This window comes from Schistocerca nitens, chromosome 9, assembly GCF_023898315.1.
Source record: "Schistocerca nitens isolate TAMUIC-IGC-003100 chromosome 9, iqSchNite1.1, whole genome shotgun sequence".
Taxonomy (NCBI): domain Eukaryota; kingdom Metazoa; phylum Arthropoda; class Insecta; order Orthoptera; family Acrididae; genus Schistocerca; species Schistocerca nitens.
The window spans coordinates 216,519,118-216,541,861 of NC_064622.1; the positions used below are offsets into that span (position 1 = coordinate 216,519,118).

General features: G+C 39.4%; 1 protein-coding gene across 1 annotated transcript in view; it reads left to right on the plus strand.

The window, feature by feature from the left end:
• LOC126204134 (RIMS-binding protein 2-like) overlaps positions 1-22,744 on the plus strand; it is a 243,362-nt gene that overhangs the window by 19,620 nt on the left and 200,998 nt on the right. Inside the window, exon 3 of the mRNA XM_049938547.1 lies at positions 2,288-2,449. Within this exon, the coding sequence (XP_049794504.1) occupies positions 2,288-2,449 (162 nt within the window). The remainder of the gene's footprint in view (positions 1-2,287; positions 2,450-22,744) is intronic.

Here is a 22,744-nt window from a genome sequence, read left to right on the forward strand (position 1 = left end):
TCAAATGTGTGTGAACTTCAAAGGGGCCAAACTGTAGAGGTCATCAGCCCCTAGACTTACACACTACTTAAACTAACTTATGCTAAGAACAACACACACATCCATGCCCAAGGGATGACTCGAACCTCCTGCGGGAGGGGCTGCGCAATCCATGACAAGGCACCTCAAACCACATGGCCACTTTGTGGGGAGAGAGAGAGAGAGAGAGAGAGAGAGAGAGAGAGGGAGGGAGAGAGAGAGGGAGGGAGGGAAGAATATCAAATGAACGTAACACATCTCATACAACCAACAATTGCAGAATGGGTGACTTGTAAATTCTAACAGCATATATAGACTGATAAAATTAAGTTTACAATTATAATACATAAATTGGTATTCCTTCATACAGGTAATATTTTACATTATTTTCCCTTAAAAACTTATGGTTATACTTCATATGTTGTTACTTCTCTGGACATATACTATTTTACATGCTTATCATTGAAGAAATCTTCTACACCATAGGAGCATTTTCTTTTCAGATAATTTTCCAAGTCTCCTTTAGAATTTTTTAGATTTTGTTCACACTTCTCATTCCAGATTTTATTTATAAATCTCACTCCAATATAATATGGAGTTTTTTATGTACTTTTAGACTGTGGCTAGATAACATGTAACTGTTCTGTGTCTTGTCTCATCCTGATGAAAAAAGCAGTTACCCTTGTATAGTTGTGGATTTTTCTTTGTGAAAATGAGTGTCAGGAGGAATGGTCATTATTCATGGCATGACAGAAATGAACATTTGAAGCAGAAAAGTCCAGTAAACATGGGCTGTAAAATGCATACATTAAGAGCTGTGAACACTTCTTCTGCTTCAATACTTTTGAGGTCTTAGGTAACTCTTTTCTATCCTCTAAAAGCTTTGAATAGATTAGATTTCTCAGACCCCCAGAAAATTATACTGTATGTATTGACTGAAACAAAATATGTATTATATACAGTTTTTACAACAGAATCAATGATGTTATGTAAGTCGTTCATGACATAAATGAGACAGTTCAATCAACTCATGATCAGTATGGTATCGACATTATTACACTGTAACATCTTTTTAGTTACCAGTACACCCAGGAATTTGACACAGTTTGCTGTGTCCAACTTTGTTTCCATATAATTTACTCCACTTATATATTGTGGAGATTGTTTTGTGGTAAAATGAACAATTTCTGTTTTTCCAAAGTTAAGTATCAAATTATTATTTTTGGCCTATGCATATACTTCCCCAAGTGTCTGCTCAGTACGTTCAATTAAATCTTTGTTTTACAGCAGACTATTGATGTTGAATCATCTACATAGAGGATAGTATCAGACTAATCTTGGCATGGCATATTGCTGATATAATACAAAAATAATAGCGGCCCTAATTTGGAACCTCGGGGAATGCCGAATTTTGTGTGTGTGTGTGTGTGTGTGTGTGTGTGTGTGTGTGTGTGTGTGTGTGCGTGTGTGTAAATGCATAGAAAAATTTTTAGTTGTAGATACGTACAGGCCGTTTATTGTATCTATCCTTTAATATCTGTTATTGTAATAGCACAGTGATTATGTATACTGTCAGATGTTACTTATCAACCATCGGGATAGCTAACAGTGCTACTCAACATGAATGTCATGTATCTCAGAGGTCTGACTAATTTCTGTGCTGGTACAGTGTAGTCTCTATAAATAGAAAATAAAATAAGTTGTGTGACCAACAAATCACAATATGTCAAATTTTCTATTGATAATACTTCATAAATTTATTGGATCCCATTCTTAGTGTTGGGTTTCATAGTAATTGTCAAAAATGAATGTTGTGTTATTAAATGTAATAATGCAAATATTATGAAAAGGAAAGATTGCTACCCACTATATAGATGAGATGTTGAGTTGCTGACAGACATAACAAAAAGATTTTGTCATACATTGAGCTTTCGACCAAAAGACCAGAGACAGTGGTCATATGTGTGTGAGCTGTGCTTGTATGAATGTCTACTTTAGAAAAAAGCCTTTTGGTCAAAAGTGCAACGTGTATGACAGTCTTTTTGTTGTCTCAGCACATCCTGTAAATGGAGAGTACCAATCTTTACTTTTCATAATATTGTCATTATTCCATCCTGGATTTTTCATTGTTTAAATGTAACAACCAAATTTTGATGTCTTCATCAATCTAGTGATAGCAAAATTGTCCTAGATACAAAAGATACATGGCAAGCTCATTAATGATTTTGCTTGTTCTCTGATTATTGTTGCTGCCATTTCTGTCTTACAGAATAGTATAGAACCTGTAAGGGGACAACATCCTCATCCTTCACATGGACCTCCTCATTCTCGTGATCGATGGGGAGATATATATGCCAACATGCCAGTCAAAAAGATGATTGCACTTTATGATTATGATCCTCAGGAACTGTCACCAAATGTTGATGCCGAGGTGAGTAGTAGTAGTAGTAGGAGGAGGAGGAGGAGGAGGAGGAGGATGAGGTACCTGTACCAATTTGACATTTTACAAAATTATATTAGACATGTAGAATTGTAGAGAAACAAGAAGCATGTTATGAACAAAATTATAAAATTATAACAGTTTTTTTCTTAATTTTGTGTCAAAACAAAACACACACTGACAGAGAGAGAGAGAGAGATTTGTCTACTACTTCAATCATACCACATGCTCACACATTACTCACACTGCTTTACTCCATTCACTTAATTCCTTGCAAGCCTTGTTTCAGAGGTCTGTTAAGTGTTTAAAGGTAAGTAAAAAAGAGAGAAAAGTATGCACCGGAAACATTTCGGCACAAGAAATTTAAACAGTTTACATGTTACCTCCACATATACATAATTTAATGTATCAGTCTTGTAACTGTGTCTCTCTAATAACTGGTTTCTAAATACTCACGTGAGCACAACTCATCCACCTGCGGCTCAGTCACATCTCTATATGGTGAGTAACAATCTATGCTTCTTGTAATAATGTTGTTATTCCATCCTGGGCGTTCCGTTGTTTTATCTGTGCAGGAATATCTTCGAGCCACATTTTTAATTGTTTGTATAACTTCTTCTGTGGCTTCACTATTCTCTTTATAAGTGTATATGGTGTATTTCCCCATGTCACAGTGCAGTAAGTGTGGCTACATTAGATCATAGTGCAATGTCAAAGATGTACCAGTATTTACTCCCTCCAGCAATTTCCTTATTAAAAATTTGGTGTGGCATATTTTGGAGCAAATTTTATTGAGTTGATATGCTTATATCAACTGTCCATCAATTGAACCAAGTAACAAACCTTGAGCTAGGTATCATCTGGATGTGTTTGTCTGTTTCAAAGTCTCTGCCTGCATATTTTCCTTCTCTGTTTACAAACAAATTATTCTCCCAGGATTACATATTTGCTTCTTTTGTAATTGGAACAATTTATTAATTTAATGAATACACAAATAATCAGTTTTGAAAAATAATGGAAGCCTCACAATAGTTAGACAAATAAACATGTGCAGTGTGCATATCAAATAGATACAAAAACATCTATTAGTGACATAACTACAGGATTTTCAAGCTGTTGGTTAAACCTCAGAAACAAATTTTTCAGTTTTAGAGTTTTCAAAAAACACAACTTTTGTTTATCATCACAAGCAGCAAATTTTCTGCTCAACTAATACTGAAATTAAGTTATTGGCATTATTGGTACTGATGTTGATAAATCTGTTTCACTTCGGCATTGGTATTTTAGTATTATTTTAATAATAAATAGATTTCAACAATAGATAGTTCCTAGGTTGCTTCTTGACCTCTTCCTACTTCTGAACAACAAACATGAAGTTTGTGTGCCAAATTTTCCTGGTGTTCAGAGCACATCATGTGTGATAATCACACTTTCAGTTGGTTCCTGATGAAGGTGATGGCGAGCATCTCTCTATCCTTGATTTTGAAATCAGAAATTTTGTAGCTTGGGCATTGAGAAAATCTTATACATGGATGCCAGCAAGAAAGTCTCTGAGGCTAGACTCAAAATTTCTCTTAAATATTTTGACTTTTTTGCTTTCTGTAATATTTTTATGGTTTGTAATATCCATAAGTTGAACCATCTTCCAGAGCTACAAATAATAGACATGATATCATAGCAATCATGCAACAAAATAAAGAGAAAACACAGGCACATAATACACGTAGGACAATATTATGAAAGTACCTAGTGTGTGTCTGGAATATAACTGAGGATAGGTCATGGATATGTATATGCTACACGGTGTTATAGTCATGAATAAATATGATGCCATAGTGAATACACCTGAATGAGTTTACACGTCACCAGGTCATTAGTACATTTGAAGTCTGGCACAGTCAATACAAGTTTGGCCTGCAGTTGAATGTTATCCACAGCTGCAGAGAAGATCCCAGAAATAAGAAAACATTTAATGATTGTATGGGCAAGGCTGAACATTTACTATAGCCTAGTACTAGAGTAATAAACTTGCCATAAGTGTACAAACACACACAAGAAATGCTGGTTTTGTTGTGAATGGAGACCTTGTGACTGTCACTGTGGTGACTATCTCTGTGTCTCATATTTCCTACTGGAATATGTATCGTTTGCTTTGAAAAGTTGCTTTGTATGCAAGTGACGTATATGATGCATTCACCAAACACAATGACACCACATAGCTTAGTGATGTGATGTCATTCATTTATGGTTTTTTGTACATCCCATCAAGGAGGAGAACCTTCAAATCTGAGTGGATGTTGGAACTGTGAAGTATTGTCCTGTCCATAGATGAGTCACAATTCAGCTTGGAAAGCAGTCCCCAATATCTTTTCATCTGTTGTATCCTGGAACATGTTACAACCTTCCATTATTATTGTGAATCTTCTAATGTCATCTGGGAATGTCATCTTGTTGAGACAATTTGCTTCCTAGGGTACTGGTATTGCAGCCTACAAAGATACATGTGCCTTTTCAGCAGTACATACAGACCTGGTCTCCATCAGATGAAATTACTATTACTTTATTATGAGACCTGTGTCATTTACCAGTCATGAGTGGACAGGCTGTGTCAAAATTACATATACATATGAGTTGTTTACAAATTTTCACGTCACATATAAAGAAAATTGTACACAATATGGATGAAAACAGTATTATTTTGCCCAATCACTTTTGTCACTGTTGAAAAATCCTTCAATGAGCATAATGGGTGCTGTTTCAAGTGTGTGCAATTTTCCTTTTGAATAATGCTGGCAGTGGACATTGCACTTCTTGAGCCAATGTGTAAAGCATGTTTAGAGTAAGCGTTGGAAAAGTAGCTTGTGCTCCAGACTGTCAACAGTTTAGTGCTTCAATGTTCCTCTTGCCGTGGGTGTCATAATTATGTATTTCTTGTTGCATGCTGAATGCCCCTTGGTATTCTTTTACACTATGTGATATAAAAAAAAACAGATACTGGCTGGAAATGGTCATTATGTGTAAACAGGTGAATATAGGCTTCCAGTGTTCCAGTCTTTTGGTTGGTGTGATGATCCTGACAGCTTTCGTTACAACATTAACCTTTCCATGCAACCTGAAGACTGTCGCCATAACAACAGGCCACAACTGATGTGGCTACAAAACAGTGCGTAATACATTCTTATAAGGTACTGGTCAGTTAATACAACCTTTCATCTCCGAAGATAGTACATTTCATGGGAAAGCTTGGAGCACACATACACTCTGTGCTCATTCATTGATAGTTTGCTGTCAATTATGAAGTCCAGAAGTTTGACAGCCTCCAAATTATACTGACATCCGGCATTATTGATACTGCATATCACATTATGTGCTTTTCTTCATTCATTTTCGTTTTATTTTTGACTAGCTTAGTGTCAACTACTTCGCTTGCATATATTGTATGGCCTGCAGAGGTTTTCTTTTGTTTTTATTTAATCAAATTTATATGTTGTTCACAAATTGCAACGCCTTCTAAGCTTTTCAGGCTAATTAAGGCTAGATAAGAATGTGTTAAGACTTCAAGGTGAACAAATACATTTCAAGGACGCCGCAATACATGAAAGTCACGGATCAAGTAAACAGAGTAAGATGTGCGTCACTTTAACAGTCAAATCATAACTAAGTCCGAGTCAAGCGGCCGCTGGCTGGCTGGCTGCTTAGGTGGTGCTGCTGCTGCATGGCTGGCATACAGCGCCGCATGTAGAGGGCGCGCGTTGAAAGATCGGCGAGTCACAACAGAATGGTCTTTTTTGAATGTACTTCTAACCAAAAAGCAGTTCTGGTAGCTGGAGTCCAAAATGTTTGTTAATCATGCCTGTTGCATTCTTGTGGAGGTATTTCCATAACAACTTTTATTCCCTATCAAATATTCCTTCATATATATATATATATATATATATATATATATATATATATATATATATATATATATATATATATAAGTTACAAAAAGGTACGGCCAAACTTACAGGAAGCACTCCTCACACACAAATAAAGAAAAGATGTAGTGTGGACATGTGTCCGGAAACGCTTAATTTCCATGTTAGAGCTCATTTTAGTTTCGTCAGTATGTACTGTACTTCCTCGATTCACTGCCAGTTGGCCCAATTGAAGGAAGGTAATGTTGACTTCGGTGCTTGTGTTGACATGTGACTCATTGCTCTACAGTACTAACATCAAGCACATCAGTGCCTAGCATCAACAGCTTAGCGATCATCACGAACGTGGTTTTGCAGTCTGTGCAATGTTTACAAATGCGTAGTTGGCAGATGCCCATTTGCTGTATGGATTAGCACGGGGCAATAGCAGTGGCACGGTACGTTTGTATCGAGACAGATTTCCAGGACGAAGGTAACCCGACAGGAAGACGTTCGAAGCAATTGATCGGCATCTTAGGGAGCACGGAACATTCCAGCCTATGATTCGCGACTGGGGAAGACCTAGAACGATGAGGACAACTGCAATGGATGAGGCAATTCTTTGTGCAGTTGATGATAACCCTAATGTCAGCGTCAGAGAAGTTGCTGCTGTACAAGGTAACGTTGACCACGTCACTGTATGGAGAGTGCTACGGGAGAACCAGTTGTTTCTGTACCATGTACAGCATGTGCAGGCACTATCAGCAGCTGATTGGCCTCCATGGGTACACTTTTGCGAATGGTTCATCCAACAATGTGTCAATCCTCATTTCAGTGCAAATGTTCTCTTTACGGATGATGTTTCATTCTAACGTGATCAAATTGTAAATTTTCACAATCAACATGTGTGGGCCGACAAGAATCCGCAGGCAATTGTGCAATCACGTCATCAACACAGATTTTCTGTGAACAGTTGGGCAGGCATTGTTGGTGATGTCTTGATTGGGCCCCATGTTCTTCCACCTATGCTCAATGGAGCATGTTATCATGATTTCATACGGGATACTCTACCTTTGTTGCTAGAACATGTGCCTTTACAAGTATGACACAACATGTGGTTCATGCACGATGGAGCTCCTGCACATTTCAGTCAAAGTGTTCGTACGCTTCTCAACAACAGATTTGGTGACTGATGGATTGGTAGAGGTGGATCAATTCCATGGCCTCCATTTTCTCCTGACCTCAAGCCTCTTGACTTTCATTTATGGGGGCATTTGAAAGCTCTTGTCTACGCAAGCCCGGTACCAAGTGTAGAGACTCTTCGTGCTTCTATTGTGGATGGCTATGATACAATACACCATTCTCCAGGGCTGCATCAGCACATCAGGGATTCCATGCGACAGAGGGTGGATGCATGTATCCTCGCTAACGGAGGACATTTTGAACATTTCCTGTAACAAAGTGTTTGAAGTCACGCTGGTATGTTCTGTTGCTGTGTGTTTCCATTCCATGATTAATGTGATTTGAAGAGAAGTAATAAAATGAGCTCTAACATGGAAAGTAAGCGTTTCGAGACACATGTCCACATAACATATTTTCTTTCTTTGTGCATGAGGAATGTTTCCTGAAAGTTAGGCCGTACCTTTTTGTAACACCCAGTATATATATATGATGTCTGCTTGTGTCTGTATATGTGTGGATGGATATGTGTGTGTGTGCAAGTGTATACCTGCCCTTTTTTCTTTCCCTCTCCTCCCCTCTTTCCTGATGAAGCAACTGTGGGTTGCGAAAGCTTGAATTTTGTGTGTGTGTTTGTGTTTGTTTGTGTGTCTATCAACATACCAACTCTTTCGTTTGGTAAGTTTCATCATCTTTAAGATGCTGTGACTTACCAAATGAGAAAGGGCTGGTAGATAGACACAATAAAAAACACACAAACACACACACAAATTTCAAGCTTTTGCAACGCATGGTTGCTTCATCAGGAAGAGGGAGGAGAGGGAAAGACGAAAGGATGTGGGTTTTAAGGGAGAGGGTAAGGAGTCATTCCAGTCCCGGGAGTGGAAAGACTTACCTTAGGGAAAAAAGGGACCGGTATACACTCGCACATGCACACATATCCATCCGCACATATACAGACACAAGCAGACATATGTAAAGGCAAAGAGTTTGGGCAGAGATGTCAGTTGAGGCGGAAGTACAGAGGCAATGATATTGTTGAGTGACAGGTGATGTACAAGGGGCGGCAACTTGAAATTAGCAGAGATTTCTAACTGAGAAGTGAAATAGCAATTGTCATCATGTAACCTTAAAATTCCTTTAGTAGCTCTTTGGCAGTTATCTACTTTCAAAAAAAATTTCACCCATGTTTTATCCCATTAGTGGTTAAATTTCCAAAAATGCTGAAACATATTTTTTATTTTCTGACTTTGAAACCTAAACCAGTTTTCGTAGTTCTAGCTTCAAAATTCTGTTAATAGTGACATACTTTCAAAAAGCCTTTCATCCCCTATTTCACCCCTTTAGGAATGGAATTTTGGACAGTCCCTTCATAAACAATGCCCACAGTATAAGATCCACACCCTCTCCAAACTTCAAGTTTCTATCCTTAATGGTTTGGACTGGGCAATGATGAGTCAGTGAATCAATCTGACCCTATTTCGCCCCCTTAGGGAATGAATTTCCAAACACTGTGAAAAACGTATTTTTTAATCTCTAATCAAGAAGCCAAACAACAATTTTCAAAGATTTTTTGGGTTCAAAAATGCTTTTTCGATGAAATATTTTCATAAAACTATTCCCCCTCTATTTTGCCTCCTCGGGGGTTTAATTTCCAAAAACAGTGACATGCGTGTATTTTATCTGTATCAGAGAAACCAAATACAAATATTTCCATAAAAACTCCCCTGTTTCACCCTCATAGGGGCTGAATTTCCAAAAACAGTGAAGCACTTCCTTTTTTATTTCTAACTGAGAAGCCAAATTTAAATTTTCATAGATTTTGTTTTAAAAATGGTTTCATAATAAAATATTTTCATTAAAAAATCTCATCCCCTGTTTCACCCCCTTAGAGGTTCAATTTCCAAAAACATCAAAACACATATTTCTTTTATTTGTAATCAAGAAGTCAAATAGCTGTATTTGTAGATGTAACGTTAAAATGCTTTAGTAGGTTTGTAATAATGATATATTTTCAAAAAAACCTCTCACCCACTATTTCACCCACATAGAGCTAAATTTCCAAAAATGCTGAATCATGTATTTCTTTATTTCTGACCGAGAAACAAAATACCAATTTTCGTAAGTCTAGCTTCAAAATTCCCTTAAAAGTGACATTTTTCAAAAAAATAAATCCTTCAAACCCTTTTCACCCTCTTATGGCTGTAATTTCAAGAATTCCCTTCTTAAATGACAACTATATTTCATGTTTCTATACATAGTGGTTTGGGCTGGGTGATGCTGAGTCAGTTAGTCAGACAGTCGATCAGGACATTGCCTTTTATGTAGAGAGATAAACCACTCCTTGAAGTTTTCAAACAGCACATCAGTTGTTAGCAGAGCTTGTACAGCAGCTTTTTCTTTGGTAAAAAAGGTATTTTCGTCAGAAAACTGCAACATATCATTGTTACAATCTATATCATTGATGTAAATAAGGAACAGAAGAGGTCCTGTGGCAGATATCTGGGGTAAGCCATACTCCAATTTTTGTTCTTGGGTGATTGCTCCAAGGACTGATATTACTTTCCTTCAGTTTTCAAGATAATATTGAAGTGTTGCCAGAACAACACTTCCAATAACATGACACTAGCTTTTTAAGCATTATCTTCTGCCTTACTGAGATCATAGAGTGTCATTGCCACGCTTTCTCTGTCCTTAGAACCTTGTATTATTGTGTGAGGGGTTTTCAGTACGCAATCCAATGCATTTTTTTTTTTTTTTCAGAAAATTTCAGTTGAAAAAAATGCGAAATTTACTGTGGGACATCATGGAATAGTTCCACTTTTGCCCCTTTAGTTTCATGAAGTTCCAATAAGTAGTGGTGCTATGCATAACCTTCAAAATGGCATCTGTAACAGAGGTGTACTGTGAGCAGAGAGCTGTCATTGAGTTTATTTTGGTGAAAACCAGAGCATCACAAATATTCATAGGTGCTTGCGGAATATCTATAAAGACCTGGCAGTGAGCAAAAGTACTGTGAGTCATTGGGCAAGGCGACTGTCATCATCACAGTGAGGTCATGTAAACTACTCCAGTCTCCTGCATACTGGCTGTCCACCCACAGCTGTGCTCCCTTCAGTGCTGGAACATATGAATACTGTCACTCAAGATAACTGACAGAGCACAAACATATCGCTACTCAGTAGGACTTCAGTATTACTAGAGGAGCTCACAAAACTTCATCTGACTGTTCTTCCTCATCTGCCCCACAGCCCGTATCTCATGCCTTGCATCTGTTTGGCCCAATTAAGGATGCACTCTGTGGGAAGCAATACATTGATGATGCGTAGCTTATTGATGCAGAAAAACATTGGTTCTAATGTCAACCACTAGACTGGTATCATGTGGGCATACAAGTCCTTTCAATGAAGTGACATCAAGTTGTTGCATTGCACAGAGGTTATGTTAAAGAGTAGGGTTTTGTAGCCAAAAGAATTGTTTCAGAAAAAAATGTGTTGCGCTACTTACTGAACACCCCTCATAGTATAAGTCCAGTGCTGATATAACCATTGATTTTCCTTTGCAAAAACTATGCTGCGTGTCCTGGAAGAGGTCATTGTCTTCAAAGTAAATTAGTATCTGTTTCATTATCCTAACAAAGTAATGATTGAAAACATCAGGACAACAGGAATTTAAGATGGAGGGAGGCTTCTTCTTGTTTTCATTTACCAAAGTCCAAGCTGCTTTACATGAGTTAAGTTTCTTTTCAATGAACCTGTCATTGTATTTCTTTTTTGTGTCATCCACTGTCCTCTTTTCTTTTTTGTGTCCTCCTCTGTCCTCTTGGCTCTTAATTAGTTACAGGGAAGCAGGTCTTTAATTGGAAGACATAAAGCTATCTACACATCGTCCCTGAACATTATGACAGTGTATTTTAATTTATCAAGCCTAGTGGTATACCACATCTTCCCCTTGATAGGTTTTTACCCTCCTTGTTTTTTGGCTACAGGATTCTTCATGGAGGATTATTGGGAACATGTCATCAAATTTCATTCTTGAGGTTTGGAACAAAGTCAAATTTACAGTTTTCTGCTGCTAGTTTATACCAGGCAGAGCTGCTTTCAGGTCACACATACAAATGTGACTACAGCCCATTGCTGACATCCAGAAGGGACTTGTCCAGAAATGAAGGGATTACTGCAAGCCTAACTGAATTGCAGTATACTCAGTATAGTGAGGAATTGAAAGATGTTCAAAATTATGAGAAAAATAAGGGTACGCTGCTATATATGGAAAGATAGATTATCACAATATGTACAAGAACAAGGAGGGAATAATGAGATTGGAAGACCAATAATGAATTGTTTGTATTTAAAAACAATGTTAGACAGGGATGCAGTCTTTCCCCCTTACTGTTCAGCCTATACATTGCAGAAGAAATAGTGGAAATAAAGAAAGGTTCAAGAGTGGGATTGAAATTTAGGGTGAAAGAATATCAATGATAAGATTCACTGATGACATTGCTATCCTCAGTAAGAATGAAGAAGAATTTCAGTATCTGTTAAATGAAATGAAAAGTTTAAATGAGTACAGAATATGGATCGAGAGTAAATCAGAAAAGGAAAAAAGTAATGACAAATAGCAGAAATGAAAATAGCAAGAAACTTAACATCAAAATTGATAATCATGAAGTAGATGAAGTTGAGGAATTCTGCCACCTTGGAAGCAAAATCAGACATGGCAAACAAAGCAAGGATGACATGAAAAGCAGACTAGCACAGGTAAAGAAGGCATTCCTGGCTAAGAGAAGTCTACTGGCATCAAAGATAGACCTTAATTTGAGGAATTAATTTCTGATAACCTGTATTTGGAGCACTGCATGGTATGGTAGTGAACCATGGACAGTGCGAAAACAGAAACAGAAGAGCATCAAAGTATGTGAGATGTGATGCTACAGAAGAATACTGAAAATTAGGTGGACTGATAAGATAAGGTGCAAGGAGGTTCTTTGCAGAATCAGCAAAGGAAGGAACATTTGGAAACCACTGACAAGAAAGAGGTACAAGATGATCGGAGACATGTCAGGACATCATGGAATAATCTTCATGGTACTAGAGTGAGCTGTGAAGGGTAAAAACTGTAGGGGAAGACCGAGATTGGAATACATCCAGCATATAGATGCAAGTGCTAGTCTGAGATGAAAAATTAGGGCAGGAGAGTAATTCATGGTGGACCACATCAAAACTAATGACTCCAGTCTTGCAGTGAACACATCATCGCCATATGTTACATTTTTTCGTAAATGTAGCAGATATCTTACCTTCTGGGCAGAAGTGAATTTAATTTCTTCTAACCCAACACTGATTATAAGTAAGATTGGAAAGTCAGGGGAAAAACAGAAAGAAGTTACAAGCAAAGAAAAGATTTATCATTTCATAGGAAAACTCATGATTGACTTCTTTGTATGTGAAGTTAGAATAATTGTCAGAACTTACTAGACAGGCGTGATTAACAGAGTGTATTGGATAATTGATGGTAATTTTTATTAGAGACATTACAGCTATTTAGAAAATTTGAAAATGTGGATGGAAGAACAGAGATATCAGAATGTTTTCACACACAGATCAATTTATGCTCTGTTGCATGGTAGTGAAAACAGGTCATTGTGTTGGATTGGGCTTTCGCTCCAGATTTGCTCCCGGTATTGCTGTTTGTATGTTAAATGGGCACAACAACCAACACTGAAAAATCCTTCATGTTGCTAGAAAATAAGTAAATAAATAAAATCATGCATTATGTTCAAAAAATTCAAAATCCAACTACAAAAGCAAGTTGGAGCATTATCAGATATAAAATGAATGAATTATATAAATTATATTTATCAAATCAGAGACTATAAAAATCATTAGGTTACTGGAAAGCTGTAACTTTTCTAGCTGTCAGACCAAAATACCAAAATCTTGTTGAATTATTTTTCCATCTAGTCACTGAGTCAAATTGTATTTCCTGAAAGACTGAAAGGTGTCATAGTAACACCAATTTAAAAAGTGAAGAAATGGAAGTGATATTTGCTTAAAGACCCATATTTCTCCTTGCCATGTTCCAAATTTCTTTTTGTAAAGTAGCTTACAACACAATATTGAACCATCTATCTAATAATAACCTTTTAGTAAGAACTCAGCTCTGTTTTCATATGGATGTGGTGGAATATCACTGTGGGGTGGGGGGCAGGGAGAGTAGTGGGTAGGATGCTCCTCATTTTATGGCATGAAAAAGGGAATTCAAAAACCTGGTAGAGACTGTGATTCAGTTGTTCCAGTCCTGGGTGATACTGAGAAACAAGAGGGACACTCCTTTGTGGCCGGACAGAGGGTATGTAGGAGGTGGCAGGTGACTGGAGAGGCAAAGCATGGGAAATCTGTTTCTGTACAAGGTCTGGAAGGTAATTTGTGAAGGCCTCACCGTTACCCTTGGCATATTGGGGAGGGACTGCTCATCACTACAGATGTGACAACCATGTGTGGCTAGGCTCTATGGAAGGGTCTTTTGGTATGGAATGGCTGGTAGCTGTTGAAGTGAAGGTATTGTTGGTGGTTGGTAGGTTTGATGTGGAAGAAGTTAGTGATGTAGCCATGCTTGAGGTGGGCGTCAACATTGAGAAAGGTGGCTTGTTGGGTTGACTGGGACCAGGTGAAGTGAGTGGACGAGGAGATTTTGAGGCTCTGGAGGAATGTGGATAGGGTCCAGATCATGAAGACATCATCAACTAATTTGAACCATTTGGGGTTCTGCATTGTTAAGATGGGTTCCTCTAGATCACCCATCACCCATGAATAGGATGGCATAGGTTGGTACCACAGACTTGTTTCAAAGGAGAAGTGAATATGGGTGAAGATATAGTTGGTCAGAAACAAAGTTTCAGGTCTGGAGTCAGGTGAGCATTGTGAGAGGTAATGTTTAACAGTGAGAGGGCTCTGGGTATTGGGAATGTTAGTGTGGAGGATGGGGACATCAACAGTGATGAGCAGGGCATTGGTGGTAAAGGAACAATACCTGTGGAAAGTCATTGGCGGTTTTTTAGGTTAGATGGCCTCGGGCAAGTACAGAAAGGGCAACAGCCTCAAAGGGTGCGGAGCAAAGTCAGGACATGCGGGGACCAAGCAGCAATCGGTATTGTAATTGTAAACTGTCGAAGCTGCGTTGGTAAAGTACCGAAACTTCAAGCGCTGATAGAAAGCACCGAAGCTGAAATCGTTATAGGTACAGAGAGCTGGCTAAAGCCAGAGATAAATTCTGCCGAAATTTTTACAAAGGTACAGACGGTGTTTAGGAAGGATAGATTGCATGCAACCGGTGGTGGAGTGTTCGTCGCTGTTAGTAGTAGTTTATCCTGTAGTGAAGTAGAAGTGGATAGTTCCTGTGAATTATTATGGGTGGAGGTTACACTCAACAACCGAGCTGGGTTAATAATTGGCTCCTTTTACCGACCTCCCGACTCAGCAGCGTTAGTGGCAGAACAACTGAGAGAAAACTTGGAATACATTTCACATAAATTTCCTCAGCATGTTATAGTCTTAGGTGGAGATTTCAATTTACCAGATATAGACTGGGACACTCAGATGTTTAGGACAGGTGGTAGGGACAGAGCATCGAGTGACATTATACTGAGTGCACTATCCGAAAATTACCTCGAGCAATTAAACAGAGAACCGACTCGTGGAGATAACATCTTGGATCTACTGATAACAAATAGACCCGAACTTTTCGACTCCGTAAGTGCAGAACAGGGAATCAGTGATCATAAGGCCGTTGTAACATCCCTGAATATGGAAGTTAATAGGAATATAAAAAAAGGGAGGAAGGTTTATCTGTTTAGCAAGAGTAATAGAAGGCAGATTTCAGACTACCTAACAGATCAAAACGAAAATTTCTGTTCCGACACTGACAATGTTGAGTGTTTATGGAAAAAGTTCAAGGCAATCGTAAAATGCGTTTTAGACAGGCACGTGCCGAGTAAAACTGTGAGGGACGGGAAAAACCCACCGTGGTACAACAACAAAGTTAGGAAACTACTGCGAAAGCAAAGAGAGCTTCACTCCAAGTTTAAACGCAGCCAAAACCTCTCAGACAAACAGAAGCTAAGCGATGTCAAAGTTAGCGTAAGGAGGGCTATGCGAGAAGCGTTCAGTGAATTCGAAAGTAAAACTCCATGTACAGACTTGACAGAAAATCCTAGGAAGTTCTGGTCTTATGTTAAATCAGTAAGTGGCTCGAAACAGCATATCCAGACACTCCGGGATGATGATGGCATTGAAACAGAGGACGACACGCGTAAAGCTGAATACTAAACACCTTTTTCCAAAGCTGTTTCACAGAGGAAGACCGCACTGCAGTTCCTTCTCTAAATCCTCGCACAAACGAAAAAATGGCTGACATCGAAATAAGTGTCCAAGGAATAGAAAAGCAACTGAAATCACTCAACAGAGGAAAGTCCACTGGACCTGACGGGATACCAATTCGATTCTACACAGAGTACGCGAAAGAACTTGCCCCCCTTCTAACAGCCGTGTACCGCAAGTCTCTAGAGGAACGGAGGGTTCCAAATGATTGGAAAAGAGCACAGGTAGTCCCAGTCTTCAAGAAGGGTCGTCGAGCAGATGCGCAAAACTATAGACCTATATCTCTGATGTCGATCTGTTGTAGAATTTTAGAACATGTTTTTTGCTCGAGTATCATGTCGTTTTTGGAAACCCAGAATCTACTATGTAGGAATCAACATGGATTCCGGAAACAGCGATCGTGTGAGACCCAACTCGCGTTATTTGTTCATGAGACCCAGAAAATATTAGATACAGGCTCCCAGGTAGATGCTATTTTTCTTGACTTCCGGAAGGCGTTCGATACAGTCCCGCACTGTCGCCTGATAAACAAAGTAAGAGCCTACGGAATATCAGACCAGCTGTGTGGCTGGATTGAAGAGTTTATAGCAAACAGAACACAGCATGTTGTTATCAATGGAGAGACATCTACAGACGTTAAAATAACCTCTGGCGTGCCACAGGGGAGTGTTATGGGACCATTGCTTTTCACAATATATATAAATGACCTAGTAGATAGTGTCGGAAGTTCCATGCGGCTTTTCGCGGATGATGCTGTAGTATACAGAGAAGTTGCAGCATTAGAAAATTGTAGCGAAATGCAGGAAGATCTGCAGCGGATAGGCACTTGGTGCAGGGAGTGGCAACTGTCCCTTAACATAGACAAATGTAATGTATTGCGAATACATAGAAAGAAGGATCCTTTATTGTATGATTATATGATAGTGGAACAAACACTGGTAGCAGTTACTTCTGTAAAATATCTGGGAGTATGCGTGCGGAACGATTTGAAGTGGAATGATCATATAAAATTAATTGTTGGTAAGGCGGGTGCCAGGTTGAGATTCATTGGGAGAGTGCTTAGAAAATGTAGTCCATCAACAAAGGAGGTGGCTTACAAAACACTCGTTCGACCTATACTTGAGTATTGCTCATCAGTGTGGGATCCGTACCAGATCGGGTTGACGGAGGAGATAGAGAAGATCCAAAGAAGAGCGGCGCGTTTCGTCACAGGGTTATTTGGTAACCGTGATAGCGTTACGGAGATGTTTAGCAAACTCAAGTGGCAGACTCTGGAAGAGAGGCGCTCTGCATCGCGGTGTAGCTTGCTCGCCAGGTTTCGAGAGGGTGCGTTTCTGGATGAGGTATCGAGTATATTGCTTCCCCCTACTTATACCTCCCGAGGAGATCACGAATGTAAAATTAGAGAGATTAGAGCGCGCACGGAGGCTTTCAGACAGTCGTTCTTCCCGCGAACCATACGCGACTGGAACAGGAAAGGGAGGTAATGACAGTGGCACGTAAAGTGCCCTCCGCCACACACCGTTGGGTGGCTTGCGGAGTATGAATGTAGATGTAGATGTAGATGTAGGAAATGGTTTGTGTCTTTTGTGTAAGAGGGTAGGTTATGCATAATAGGCTGAAGGTGTTGCTCAACAAGAACAAAGATTCCCTCAGTGGGAACACAGTAACTGGCCACAATGGGGCAACCTAGGTGGCTGGATTAATGGACCTTAGAAAGCATGTAGAAGGTAGGAGTGTGGGGAGTGTTTTGGTCTGATGAGAGAGAGATAGGCAGCTCAGGGCAAAGGTTCTGGGATGGGCCCAAGGATTTCAAGAGGGACTGGAGATCCTACTGGATTTCTGGAATGGGGTCACTGTGACAGTATTTGTAGGTGGACATGTATGAGAACTGACAAAGTCCCTCGACCAAGTAATCCCTGTAATTCGTAACGACAGTGGTGGGGGCTTTGTTGGAAGGTAAGATTATAAAGTCTGGATCAGTTTGTAGATGGTGGAGTGCAGTTCTTTCTGCAGATGCAAGGTTGGTATCAATGTTGAGGGAGTTGGGGAAACATGGTGAGGCGAAGTTTGAGTTTAGGAAATTATCTAATTGGATTGCAGGGGGGTGAGGGGGGGGGGGTGCTTCAGGGGCAGAGATAGATCTATCTTGTGTGTCTTGTCTTTCCAGTCTCACATATCCACTGTCTGCTTGATAAGGAGCACTTCTATTGGAACTCAGTACCATCCAGGACTGGAACAACTGAATCACATTCTTTGCCAGGGTTTCCACCATCTCCATTGTGCCCTGATATGAGAAACATATTGCCTACTATTCTCCCCACCCCTCCCACAGTGCTATTCCTCTGACCACTGAATGTTTGCAGTATCCTTGTCCATCCCCTCCACCCCAGCTTCCAACACCTTGCCTCATGGCTCATGTCCGTGTCATAGGGATAGATGCAAGAGGTATCCTACAAATTCTCCCACTGCCACCTATACCAGTCCTGTCATAGGTATCTCCTATCCCAGCAAAGGCAGGACTTTCTGTGAAATCAGTCATGTGTCTAAGATGCAACCACTGTACTGCTTTCTACATGCACATTATGACTAAAAAGCTATCTGTATGCTTGAATGGCTGCCACCAAATTGTAGACAAGAGACAGCTAGACCACCCAGTTGCTGAACATGCTGCCTAAATGTGCTTCACTTCAATGGCCTCATGATCTAGATCCTTCATACCAACACCAACTCTTCTGAATTGCATGGTTGGGAATGGTCCATACAACATATCCTTCATTCCTCTCACCCCGTTGTCTCACCTTTGGCAATCCTTGTCATCCACCACCTATCTCTTTTCCTCCTCTCAACCAGCACCTAAACATTCTTCTATTCCACCAATGCACCTACAGTATTTTCTCCCTTCTCTACATCTCTCATCCTCTTTTTCCTTTCTGCTCCCCCCCCCCCCCCCCCCACCACCACCACCCTGCCCACCTTCCTCAGCACACAGCCTCCAAACTCTACAGATAATATGTCATCCTGTCCCCTGCATTCTCCCACAGAAGCTTAACATCTTCCCCAACCCCTGCTGTCCTATCCCTTCCTCTCCCCATTCCATGCCTCCTCCTCATCCCTGCCATTCACCTTAGATTGCTGCATGTCAGACAGAGAAGGTGTAGTCTGCAGTCAGGCCCAAGCACAGCTGGATACAATAGCCATGTATGTCAGTTGTGCTTCTGTGTGTGTGTGTGTGTGTGTGTGTGTGTGTGTGTGTGATCTATTTCTGAAGAAGAATGCTTCTGTCTGAAAGCTTAAATGTTTAGCAGTATTTTCATTGTGCCTGTCTGCAGCTCAACACCTCCTCTACGTGGTGAGTATATATTTGATATTGTTGTTATTCCTCCATGGGCTTTTCATTCTTTAGCACATGGGTAAGATTGGTTAAATCATGATGAGGTGCCTCCCAAGTACATCACGTAGAGCATGTAGAATAATACTAACTAACATGTATCACAATAACATAGGGTTGTAAAAGAAAGGTGCATGATGAGGCCCCAACCAACAGGAGCCATACCACTCACTTGTTACTCAATGTATTGCTAAGTTTTCCATCCCTGGCCAGCATAGGTGGTGGGATCTTCAAGTACTCTGTCTTCTTTCTACTATCTTTTTATCTTCTAAACTAAAATAAAAAATTTTGTGTGTTTCCTTTTAAGTTTATTTGTATCATTATGTACAAAACATCAAACTGCTGTTAGTAAATTGTGATGTACAACCTGTCATAAAACCACAAGACAGCAGGATCTAAATATAATTCTAACAAATAAAATATGCAAGAAGCTAGCTTTACACTTGTAAAGCTCTCTCAGTTTACTTATCTGGAAACAACATTGCTCACACACTTTCGCTTTGTACTGTCCTATGGCATAATCGTAGGGGTCAATACAGCAAAGTTTTTGCTGCAGAAGCATGGAGTTAGAATATCATGTTAAATTGATAATTGAACATTTTGTGGAAAGAAGCATCTTTTAGGACCTGGGGATTTTTACAGATACGTGCCAATGCATATTGTCATGTGACAATAGACATTGAGTAGAAATTATGAGAACAGAGTCATCAAAAAAAAGTAACATCTCACACTGGAAGCATATTTATTGAGCACACTCAAAAATGCAGATGAAGCTGAACAGCTCCCTCAGCAGAGAGTACATGCACAGAATGTTCTTGCTAATTACAGTATTCCAAAAATAATTTCTAGGGCTATTTTTTTCTAAAACTGACATGATGAGACTGTGGCTGTGTACAGTTAATGTAGATTGATTCTTACAAAGAAGAAGCCAGCAACCAGCCACTATTAATAATGCTATTTATTTAAGTAAATAGCACTGTCATTGGTTTCGAACTGACTAGTTCATCATCAGACGGCTCTTCACAAGATTTACAAGATGCACTTTACATAATCATCAGTTTTCGATTTTTATTCTCCCATTGTAGAGAAATATTCCTACACACACACACACACACACACACACACACACACACACACCAAAAAGTATTTGCCACATGTGAAGTTGATGCATGTCTCAACTTCAAATGTGGCAAATACTTTTTGGTGTGTGTGTGCAATAAAATTTTGCAGAATTTTCGATGGCACCAGCACACCGAGAATATTTCACTACAGTGGGAGAATAAAAATCGAAACCTGATGATTATGTAAAGTGAATCTTGTGAACAGCCATCTGATGATGGACTTGTCAGTTCGAAACCAGTTACAGCACTGTTTACTTAAAAAAATAGCATTATTAATAGTGGCTGGTTGGTGTCTTCTTCTCTGTAAGAATCAATCTACATTAAGTCCTATGGCTTTTATAAATTGCAAAGATTAAATGATAAGTAATTACATCAAGTGGGAATGAATAGGTAGCCCACACACTAGCTAATTCCTATAAGTGTATCACTAAGTATGTGTTATTGATCCTCGTCCTCACAAAACTGCGACCCGCTGTTTCACCATGCAGTATAGTTTCCTGGATCTGGATCTAGATGATGATGATGTTGTTTGGTTTGCGGGGCACTCAGCTGTGCAGTCATCAGCGCCCATACAAATTCCCAACCTTTGCGCAGTCCAATCTCCCCACTTTCATGAATGATGATGAAATGATGAGGACAACACAAACACCCAGTCATCTTGAGGCAATCTCAATCTAGTCAATGGTCTTTCATACTCTGGCACAGACAGATCCTTGCATTCTGATCATGTTACATTGCTCACTTCCATCCATTGATATTATATGGAATAATTCTCTGGGACAATTCCACACATGGGCACAAAATATTCATTGAACTGAAAGGATAATGTATGGTGTCCAGCGTCTAACTTCACGTAGGCAACTGAATGAAAGATTAGACATACTAACATCAGCCGCATGATACATTTGTTCTCTTGCGAAGAATCAGACACAATTTGAAAATAATAGTAACATATATAAAAATTTAGCACTAGAAAAAAAGTTACTTCCATCCCCCCCCCTTACATTTCACAGAAAGTACCAAAGTATGCAACCATGAAATATTTGATAACCTCCTTTGTGAATTAAAAGTTCCTGGTGCTAAAGAAAGTTTTAGAAACAAAATTATTTCTACTTCACACCTTCCTCTACTTCATTGGTGAAATATTGTGGTAGGTTAAAATTTTATAAAAATATGTGGTGATGTGAATGGTAAGCATTTAGCCATGTTTGTGCAAAGAAAATTTATCTTATTCGTTAACCTTTTGACATGTTTCCCATCATGGCAAAGTTGTGAATATGATCTGTGGAAATCCAGAACCTCTGTGAAAGAAGTTTTTCCCACTAGCCTTGTAAATCATGATCTGCCAATAACAGACTGCAAACCAATAGTAATTAAATACTTCACGCTCACCAGAGAATCCAAGGTGTCATCAGTTCATGAAAGTGGGTATACATTCTTTTTCATAATTTAAATCAGCATCTTTCAATTGGTGCAGAAATGCCAACATAAATGCCAAGTGTCATCTTTTATTCTTCACGAGAACTACATTTGCTGGGTACGGGATTGGCGAACCCAGGTTCTCAGAGCTGATGACTGGTGAATGCCACTAGTCCTCTGTCACCGTAACTTCTGAACAGTCTTCAACAACCACCATTCAGCACAGCAGTGTCATATGGGCCAGAGACTGTGGCTTAACTGCCTGAGTCGCAAGGATGGTAGAAACCTCTCTGAAAAAACCTCTATGCTAAGGTGTGCTGTGGGCTGATGCATGGGATGCAAAGCTGTTGAGGCAACACAAATATAAGTGGATGATATCTGGGGAACCTGGCCGACCTCAGTTGTACGAGGCTTACTCAGGCAAGAGGAGGGGGAGACTGTTACACTCGGTATGACCAAAGAGACTATTAATTCTTCAAAAACTGTTTCTAGTGGATCTGTTGGTCCATTGGTGAGCACTTATACTCATCCCAACAAGAGGAGCCTTGAGGGTATCTCTCCTCAGCATACTCCTCAAAAATGAAAAATAGGGTATGGTAATAAGGCATACCTGTGTCAAAATGTTTTTGTGAGAGTTAGCTAAGGTGTCCTCATTCTACATCTAGAAAGGTTTATATAGTATTATGAGTGGTCTGAAGTCAATAAAGAGGCTTCATGATGGTACATTGTTGATTGAAATAATCACTTCAGGGCAAGTACAGAAACTTTTCAAAGCAACAACAATGGGCGCATACCCTATTATTATTGAACTGCATGAAACCATAAATTACAGCTGCCGGCTGGTAACATGTGAAGACTTCATGGATGAAGACATCAATGTAGTACAACAGGAATGGGAAAGT